Genomic DNA, 10,527 nt, shown 5'->3' with positions numbered 1-10,527 from the left:
CGTTTGTATGCTAAAGCCTATGGTTGAGCGATTCATTTTGGCAGAAGTTAAAAGGAATAAAATATACGCTGATGTTCCTAATTTGATTGACTCCCTTTATAATCCATATATATATATATATATATATATATATATATATATATATATATATATATATATATATATGATGGTCCATGTGAGACCTAAAAAACTTGCTAAAATTGAAACACGTAACTGTGATGTCTATATATAATTGCATTCAGAAAATAATTATGTATAAATTGGCAGCAAATGTCTGCAGTCCTGTGTTACCATGTTAGGTTGAGGTCTGTGCAAGCAGTCTTCCTCTTCTCTTGACAGTAGCAAAAGAGTCTGTATCCCAAAGTACACAAATAATCCTGTATTGCAATATTGAAAGCTCCTTTAAATGTTTGGTGAAACCAGATATTCAGATAAAATGTGTAAAGCACAAATTTTCCCACCCTGTTTTTTCTGTATAGGCACGCATTTCCCAAACATCTACAGTGTTGTGTCTAAGTGATGTGCTGGCAAAGACAGGAGTCAGTTTATAGGATAAGAAAACAAGAAATACTTCTTCACGTCTTTGCCCTTACTGATGCCATATTTCCCAAGGGCTGTTTTACTGTGTTTGTCCCTCGGCTAGTTCCTCTGGAGATTTAGAGTCGTCCTGCAGAGACACGGGCCACTCGGGTTCCTCTACTCCCTCCTCTGGATCCTCTCCTTCTACTAGCTCCTCTCTGCTACCTGGCTCCTCTTCCTCCTCATGAATAGACAGGATTGGCTCAGCTACATTGTTTAAATGGACAGACTCTGCTCCTTGGCCTTGTTTCTGGGCCTCCTCCGCAATCACCTTCTTCCACATCTCGTGGTTCTCACACAAGTGGTGGGTGATCTGGCAAAAGACTTTTCTTCTCTTCTTAGAAATTCCTTTCTCTGAAAAAAGGGAAAAAACTTGATGAAAACGCTTTAATTAATAATTTTACACAATGAAAGCCAGAATTGAAAAGAAACTTACAAATATAACAAACTACACTAATTTATTTCCCACCGTTCAGAGGAAAAAACATTGTCTAATGTCCTGCAGTATATTATATTGTACAACAAAATCACAGAAAGAGAATACGTGGCAATTACAATTTCATACAAAAGCAGGCATTCTATGCTACATGTTTGCGATCACTTCCAGTTTATGGGGTTGGTTACTGTGCCATAGTGCTGCTTACGTGACGCTTCTGAGCTGGAGGACGTGTCTTCCTCTGCAGTGTCCTCATCATCCTCCTCCTCATTCTCCGTGATCTCTGGATCCTCTGCTTCTGGGTTGGGTTCCACCCATCGTCCAGGCATGAGATAGGCTGAGTCGTAGGAGTTGCACAGCGGTCCCACGATGTGTGTTATGAACGATTCCTGGAGTTTGGCCAACTGTGGTGCCGCTCGGTCCATGAAGGGGCTAATAGGCAGGCCCAGGCTGGACTCCTCATCGCCCTACATAAAGCATGACCCAAGTTAGTGCATGAATGATTCACAATTCAACAAACATACTATTCCAAGAGTCATTCAGGCCAGTATGTATAGGTGATAGATGTATAGATGATACGTCCAACGAGTCATTTGTTTCACAATACGATATACAGTGCCTTTTGAAATAGTCACTTTTTTTGTTTTACAGCCTGAAATGATAATACATTAAAAATATATTTTTCCAGCGTGATTTACACATTTTGCCTTACAACATTCAAGTGAAATAGTTTTTGTCAAATTTTCTGAAAATTAATAAAAAATGAAAAACTAGAATAGCAGGGTTGGAAAAGTGATGAGTCCCCAGATTTAATACTTTGTGGAGGCACTTTTTGCTTTAATTACAGTCATCAGTCTGTTTGGATATGTCTCGACCAGCTTTGTGCTCCTAGACTGGGAAATATTTCCCCATTCTTCCTGCAGAACTGTTCAAGTCCAGTCAAACACTAAAACATTCAACAAACATTCAAACATTCAGTTAAACATTCAACTTCCTGTCCTTTAGTCATTGTTTTTATGGCGGTGTGTTTTGGGTCGTTGTCATGCTGGAAGGTGAACCATCTGCTCCTTTTCACGTGTCTAACAGAGGGCTGCAGGTTTTCCTCAACAATTTGAGTGTACCTGCAGCATCCATTTTCCCCTCAATGCTGACCGATTTCCCACTCCTTACTAAAGATAAACAAGCACATAATGCTGCCACAACATAATGCTGCCACCATAAGTTCAATTTCAGTCTCAAGTGACCATATAACCTTTTGCCACATGGCATAAGAATCTTGTTTATTTAGGATACTCAGTGTGACTTTTTTTCAGGCTTTCTTGCCACCCTGCCATACATTAACTTGTGAAATTGTTGCCACATGCACAGGTTGACCTCTGCCATTAAGACTTGTAACTCCTTCAAGATCACCATGGGCCTCTTGGTAGCTTCCCTGATCAATATTTTCCTGGCTCGATCATCCAGTTTGGAGGGGCAGTCCGATCTAGGCAAGGTCAGGGTGGTGCCATATGCCTTCCACTTCTGGACAATACTCTGAACGGTACTCAGAGGAAAAGTTAAAGCCTTTGACATCTTTCTATATCCTTCTCCTAACTTGTGTCTATCCACAACTTTATCCCGGAGCTCTTGTGAAAGCATCTTTCCAACCATGGTGAAGTATTTGTGTCACAATGCACTGTCAGGTGGAGGCCAATTAACTTGGTGTTTAATTTGGAAGGTCATTGATTATACCTGAGAATGTTTATAATGGTTAAAGGGACTCATCACTTTTCCAATCCTGCTATTGTAGTTTTTCTTTATTTATTAATTTTCAGAAAATTTGACAAAAACTATTTCACTTGAATGTTGTAAGGCAAAATGTGTAAATCACGCTGGAAAAAATATACTTTTTTATGAATTATGATTTCAGACTGGAAAACAAACAAAAGTGACTGCTTAAAAAGGGTATCAGAACTTTTTATAGGCACTGTAGTTTGGAGTCTTAATGAAGCTTAGTCAAAGTTAAATAAGGAAGACTCTATTTATGCTCCCATTAATTCACAATCTTTCTTTCTCCCACTCTTCTGTTTCTACTCCATCAGCTGAGTATGGTTGTTTATTCACATTAATCCAACCAAATTTTGTCACGGCCTCCCTAAGCCTATCATATTGTTGCGGCCAAACTTTAAATCTGTTCTCCTCTCTGCTGGTGTTAGTTGTCATTTCAGTAAGAACCGATGCAACCCTTCTCCACTCCTTCACCTCCAGTCTCCATCACATCTAGTGGCCCGGCCTGCTCCACATCCCATCATCCAGATCTTTAGCCAACTCTCCTCACCCCCACCAGTGTCTAGACCTCAGGGGGGAATAAGCCTAAACTAATCATACCACCACAACCCACCTAAATATATGACGTCACAATAGGGTCTAATCGCCCAAGAGTTCATTTTATTGTGCACCATGGAATTTATTTATTCTCCACTCTGAATAAATCCCCCCCTGATCTGAATGATGTAAGAATGTGAAGGTTGGTGCCTACTGCATTAGAGAGGTGATACCAAAGAAAATAATTTGAGGCACGGTCACTACTCAAAACATGTAGTGTGACAGGTGCAACAAATGAGGGAGTAGGATTTACAGAATTAAAAAGTGTAAACCCAGAGATTCATATATGTATATATATATACACGATGTGTGTGTGTGTGTGTGTGTGTGTGTGTGTGTGTGTGTGTGTGTGTGTGTGTATAGAGGAGATTCAAGACACCCAGATATTGATTCACGCTCATAACCATTTTCCCAAAGTCTGTCAGCATGGCGAACAAATCTTATTCTCAAGGCTCTGTCAACATGTTTTGTCATGCTCCATGAGTATTTGTGTATGTGTATGATTGTGTGTATGCTTTGTATACAATCCTGGAAATGTTCTGTATTGAGTAGGTGTTGTATTGCTTTGATGCTTTTTTTTCTTGAGGTTGTTGGATGCTCAAGGCTGTTGGTGGAATCAGTGACTGCTGCTCCACCTGAATGACAGTTGCCTCTGCACCATGCTTGCATCACCACATCTAGCATCCCTAAAACTATTGTCGCTGAAGACCATTGTGGGATGCTTGTGGGTGTAAGCAAAGCGCCATGTGGGTGACTGGCTCCCAGGCAATAACAGGCCAGTGAGTCAGGGAGGAGTGGAAACTAAAATCAAAATGTGAAAACGATTTCCCAGAAATTACCGAAACCCTTTTATCTCAACATTCTCCTCAATCAAAACCTCACAAAGGAGGATGATTTAGTATTGCAGAAGAACTGTATTGGATAGTGTGTTATACCGCACAGGTGTTTTTGTTGTTTTGTTTCATCTTGCACATAAACATGACAGTACATTGATCTTTAGTTTAGTAATTACAAATGAGGTCTAAGTTCCCAGTGACAGTTCACACACCTGTTCATAGAACTCGTTGACAATCCCCTCTGTCCACTGCAGATGCAGGTCTTTGCTCTTCAGAGGCCCATTGATGTCAGCCAGTTTAATGCACATCTGGCAGACCAGCAACCTGTCGTTCTCGTTAGACCAATCAATACCTGTGGATGGATCATCACCCACCTAGGGGATCAACACACAGACGTGTATTTAACATATGCAAATGTATTGGCAGGCACAGGGCGTGATATGTGGATATTTTGTAAATGTGACAGCATTTATCTGTTGTAAGATTTTGCATTCATATTAATGTCTGGAAGGTTAAGAAATTAGGGAGAAAACAAACAAACAAAAGCAAGACTGGAATGCTCTGTTGGCGGAGACAAAAAAGCCTTTTAATTATAGCTTCCACCTCTATTATGAGGTACATGAGCAGACTTTTGCCTGATAAAATGTGCTGTACTTTGAAATATAGAGGTTCTACTTACTATTAATAATAATAATAATAATAATAATAATAATAATAATAATAATAATAATAATAATAATAATAATAATAATAATAATAATAAGAAGAAGAAGAAGAAGAAGAAGAAGAAGAAGAAATTTTGCTTATGGGCGCCTCTCATAACACTCAAGGTCACCTCACATAATAAACAGAACAGAACAAAAAACAGACCAAAAATGATTGCAAAGCAATAAACAACAACAGATGTATACGTAGAAGATCAACTAAATACGATAAGATTTCTAAAATGTGTTATATGTTACACAGAGTAGGCTAATCTGTGTAACTTTTGGTCCACCGTAGTCTATGCTCTTAATCCTTTAAAGACATTATGACCACTTACAGTTTGAGTAAGATATAAGCAATTATTCAGTTTTCTGAAATAAGTCAGTGAATTTTTTGATAATCACCTTATTTCATCAATCAAGGACAGCCCTATTTTCTATGTGGAAATGTGACAGCACTGACGACACATTAGGTTAAATATTTGTATTAAACTAAACACTGTTTGAATAAGTGTTATTTATTTCCTCAGTAATGCTTAATGAGTCTGACAGAAGGAGCACCACTGACTCCCAGAGTCTTTTCATTGTAACCTAATAATTAAAGAAGCCGAAGAGATCAAGTGCAGAACTTAATGGGTACTTCACAGAAAGCTAATTTGTTTCCAGGAAGAGCTGAGCAGGGTGCACTACAGTGAGATACATTGCTGTTACTGTACTTTTGCTGCCAAGCCAGCAATCTCAATGCTAGCTGACAGGCCCTGGCCTTCGAGCACCACCACTGTACTAATACTCACAATGGAAAAAAGTCCCTCAAATCCAAAGCCAACATTCTGTCTGCACTTAAATGAGTTCTTGAAAAGCTGCAGGGCGCTTTGTGTTGTTGATGTGAGCTGAACATACTGCAAGTGCTGCAATGTTCTGCACAAACAGGAACGTTCTTCGAAAACCACTGGGCATTTTCCTTTCAATAATGTTTTTTTATGTTAAAAGAACCGAGGTATGAATGTGTGAGGCAAGCACCGTCACAGAATACACTTGACTCATAAAACTGAATAATACTGCTACCATTTAAAGTTTACCAGTCAATTCATTATTCAGAGATCTAGTTTCAGACAACAACAACATAACATAACAATTCAAGTGGAAACTTTTCACTTTATTTTTGAGGATAGGTTTTCACAACCCAGTACATTGACCTATTCCAAACCCCAAATTACTTTAAAGTTGTAATCCGTAAGAATTGAGATAGGTGTTTCTAGCGGCCGCTTTGGAGGTGAGATGTAACTGCAGACGGGCCTCTGGGACCTTATCTGCCAGACACATTCCTGACTTGGGTTTCAGACTTCAATGTTTCTTTTTATTGCACTTTTACTTTTCGGAAGTTAGAAATCCCCTATTTCAGAGTACAAGTGAACGCAGCATAACCGACAGTGAGGGTCTCCAGCTGGGCAGCCCAACCGCTGCTGACTAACGCAGCACATTTGAATTTAGGGAGGGAATGTCGCCACATGGGTCATATGACCAGTCACCATTGTTTTAACTCCCTCTTTGGTAGATAGTAACTTAACAGACGATTAACTAGATGCAATCTTACAGATTATATCTTTAAATGAAGGACAATAAACAATCTGAAAAGGTTTTATGTTCATGATGTTGCAAATTAACATTTTCAAGGGACGTAATCACCATCTCCATAAACTCTTCAGATGTAAAAGTCATAGCTTTTCAATATTTAATGTCAAAGAATGATGTTTTTCGAATTACCTTGGCATTAAACTCAGCTAGGAAGTCAAAGTGCTTCTTCAGATCAGTGGCCAATATGGCCTCAATGACCAGGAAACGGAATCGCTTGAACTCCCCGTGGTCCAGGTTGACAAGGAAGTTGAATTCTGGCCGAGACATGAAGAGGTTCCAGGCTGAGGCAGCGTGGTGGTTTTCCAGAACGGATCGGTCATTATAGAGCACTGCCTGCAAGCACACAAGAACTTTACATTTACAAAAACAAGTACAGAAATGCTTATATTTCAATCCAGAAATAATGCACATGGAGTACTACAAACAAAAGACTGGATGATGTACACTGGAGATTCAAAGTAGAGAACAATAATAATTAATACTTGATTTATTCTGAAATATTGTTATTTTTTGTTGTTCGGAAATTGATAGAATATCAACCGTGGCTATACCACTGCTGTATTAGCATGTTATTTTTTTTTAAATAACCAAGGCGCATCAACAAGCACATAGAGAATTAACACCATAGAGAATCTCTGGGGAAAAAATGTAATAGTTAAGAAACCCACTACAGTTACCGAGACTGCAAGAAGAATGGAACAAGAGTTTGCAAGCAGTTTGAGAAACTACTGATGTCCTGTGGGTGCAGATTTGCTGAAGTCATTCAAAGCTGTGACCTCTACACTTCCTATACATTTTATAATCCTATAGCCCAAAGAAAACATTGTTTAAATCTTCTCTTCTGACACAATGGTTACTGTTCTCTAGTTCTGCTCACTGTTTTTTCACAAAATAAAGTAAAAAAAAACAACAAAAATCATGCTAGTACAGCAGTGGTACAGCCACAGTTGATATTCTATCAATCTCTGAAAAATAAAAAAATAACAGTATTTCAGAATAAATCAAGTATTAACAATAATTTTGATCTGCAGTATAGATGAACACTGGAAGAGTGAAAAAACACATTATGCTTCCAAAGGATTGTCAAGAAAATGATTGTACTACATTGCTGCACTCTGATAGATAAGCAATCTTTCACTATTATGAACTTAATTTACGTAAGGTGTCTAGACAGACAACAGATCTCAACAGACCTTTACAAATCCAACCTTAACACCTGTCAATTTTTGACAAGCAACAAGGAGCGCCTGTAAGTACTGGCAAAGACTGGTGATTCGCTTCAGCTTTGCCAGTGCAGTTTGGCAGTGAAATAGACAGTGAAAGAAAATCTCCATTCAAATGATCATCTTGTTGATTACAAAGAAAACTGAGTGTGTAACAGTAAATCAAGCAAATTAACTTCTACTGAACTTTCCGTAGCACAAGTACCTGTGGAGCGCTGGTGGCCACGAGGAAAGCATTGGTCCGCCCGGGGTGGTCGTAGTCGTGCATTGCGGCAGCAACATAAAGGGCCATGAGCTCAAGAGCAGGTATAAGGCCTGACAAGCAGCCGTAACCATCTTCTGACACAGTGTAGGTTTTTGAAACCAGGAAGCCCATATGACTGTGTGTTATTCCACTGTCAGAGTCTAGCCACAGGGGGACAGACAAAGTCAGCAGGGTGAGGAGCAGGGTGGCAGAATTTACACAAACACACACACACCCAAGCACGCACGCACACACACACACACCCCCCCCCCCCACACACACACACACACGCACGCACACACATGCAGAAACGTACACACTTGAACATTGAAATCCACTTATATGTGGATCAAAGGGATAGCCCTAGTAAGGCATACAAATGAAGTAATGGAAATATGGGTGAGAGGGAACTCTAATCTGCCTTCAATTTCATGCTGTTCTAGACTTCAAATAGTGTTTGGTATGTAAATGCAAGTGCCAAAAGCTTGAGCAAGATAAGACAAACTGTGAGTTGGATAAGAAAACACACTCCTGCAGGTTTGATGCTCCGACATTAATAATATGACTCCCAGTAATGCTGCAGGCAGACGGAAAAATCTAAATAAAAAAGTCTGGCCTACATACACATAGTCTTTATGGTGATAAATGGCTTAACAAAAGTTTGAAAAAATGAACAAAAAGATATCGGGAGCTCATGTGTTCTTATGTGACAACTTCCAACACACTTTTATGGAATGAGAGCTTTGCATAAACACAAGCATCTCCACCATGATGTATGTAATAATGGACACACCTGAGTCACTGGCAGAGCCGTGGTCAGTTATGAGGCTGGGTAGACCAGGCACAGCCTGCGTGGTGAGGTACCAGACTGCATGAAGCACATCTGTGGCGTGGACCCTGTTGTGATCTGGGTCAGGAAAGAAATGATATCTGCTCAGTGTGTGTAATCTTCTCCACCAGGGTGCACTGTTAGGCTGCTTATGTTTCTTGTACCGAACGTTTCCAATATAAAGGCTGCATTGAGCCATATATGACGGTATGATACTTCCCCTTAGTGGCTGGAGTTATTGTTGCTGCAAACAAGGTTATAGCTAAACTGAAGCTAAATGAAAAACATGAGGAGAGAGATGTTCAAGCTTACATGGTATGTCTCTGTAACCATTCTCAAGGGCGTGGAAGTAGTTCATAAATTCATTAACAGGGATCTTGAAGGTCTCAAACAGGCCAGTGTCTTCAAAGAGTCTGTATGAGACCTGAAAGACAAAAATCTCTGTTGATATCACCAGGCATGAATAATCAACACAGTACATGTAAGAAAGGTTCGGTAATACAATTTAAAAAAAAGGAATCTTGATCAATAAATGTTAAAATTACAAATAAAACCATTCAATTACATAGTCTATTAATTTTTTTAAGGAATGATAACAATCTTAATGTTGCTAAGTATATCAGTAGTTTTATTATTTTCGAGCATTTTTTTGTACTGACCCCTGAACCTAATTATCGGTGTTCCAAATGAACTCACCTGACTGAGGATACGTCCACATTTCCCATTGGTCTTCTCCATCAAACTGAAGATGGGGAAGTTCCAATTATTTAGCTGACTCATCAAAGGCTCCTCCATTACTAAAGGCTCTGGAGCAAGAATTGGTTTGTCCTGTCACACATGATCAAAAGAGATACAACGTTAATAATGTATGTTTGCAATATGACTGTGTGATTGTAGGATTGATGTATTATTAGCGGAGTTATGTTGTATGAGCAGTTATTCTGCATCGCCCGACCTCAGGAGGTATTAGTGGGTGGAGGATGACATTCTGGCTGGGGTTTTTTCCTTCCTCTGCGTCCTCCTCTGTATGTGCTACATCACTGCTGTCACTGTGGTTGGCTTCGTGGGTGCTGTCATAGTCTGATGACACCAACACTTGGTCCTCTGCTAGTAAAAGGAAAAACAAAGAGATGTCACCCTGCAGCCTTAGGGAAACTGTTGCAAATGATCAGATGTTTTTGCTTGCTGAATTTATTTCTCTTTCTTTTTTCTTCCTCTTTCTTTTTTACTCCTCTTTCCCTAATGCCACTTTGTTATAACAAGTTATGTTCTGAGTGAGTGCTCTTGTTTATTAACACTGGTGCATCTCAGTGATTGCTGCTGTTATGCAGTGTTTCTTGTGGCAGCGTTTCTTTATACAGTAGTGTGAGTATGTATCGTCAGAAAAACTGGTATGACTGCATTTTCAACACTGAATTTTTTTTATTTATCAGTTGTGAAATGCTGTTGCAAAATGGTGAATGTGTTTAGAATGTTTTGCCCTGTGTTATGTTTCTTCACTTACATTTACAACAATAAATGAGTTGAACCACAAATAAAGTTAAGTGTCTTTACTGTTCAAGTACTAATTCAGTCACATAGGTATCATTGCGCTGACGTACCCTTGAACCTGTTTGATTACCCGCTATTGCATCAGTTAACAAAAAGTAGTGCCAATTGCCTTTTCTAAATATTAAA

At 39.3% G+C, this 10,527-nt stretch overlaps 1 protein-coding gene across 1 annotated transcript in view; it reads right to left on the bottom strand.

Moving 5' to 3' along the window:
• Nucleotides 1-462: 462 nt before the first annotated feature.
• The window catches only part of LOC310949445 (cGMP-inhibited 3',5'-cyclic phosphodiesterase 3A-like), a gene marked incomplete at its 5' end in the record, with an annotated part of 68,523 nt that continues 58,458 nt past the window's right edge, over nt 463-10,527 (bottom strand). The window contains 9 exons of the mRNA XM_083916920.1: nt 463-933; nt 1,224-1,482; nt 4,428-4,589; nt 6,684-6,887; nt 7,983-8,182; nt 8,815-8,928; nt 9,163-9,274; nt 9,547-9,678; nt 9,806-9,957. Coding sequence (XP_083773046.1) covers nt 620-933; nt 1,224-1,482; nt 4,428-4,589; nt 6,684-6,887; nt 7,983-8,182; nt 8,815-8,928; nt 9,163-9,274; nt 9,547-9,678; nt 9,806-9,957 — 1,649 coding nt within the window. The 3' untranslated portion in view covers nt 463-619. The remainder of the gene's footprint in view (nt 934-1,223; nt 1,483-4,427; nt 4,590-6,683; nt 6,888-7,982; nt 8,183-8,814; nt 8,929-9,162; nt 9,275-9,546; nt 9,679-9,805; nt 9,958-10,527) is intronic.

The sequence above is a fragment of the Echiichthys vipera genome (assembly GCF_963691815.1).
Source record: "Echiichthys vipera genome assembly, chromosome: 7".
Taxonomy (NCBI): Eukaryota; Metazoa; Chordata; class Actinopteri; order Perciformes; family Trachinidae; genus Echiichthys; species Echiichthys vipera.
Note: the sequence above shows the minus strand (reverse complement) of the source record. Positions and strands in the feature narration are given on the sequence as shown.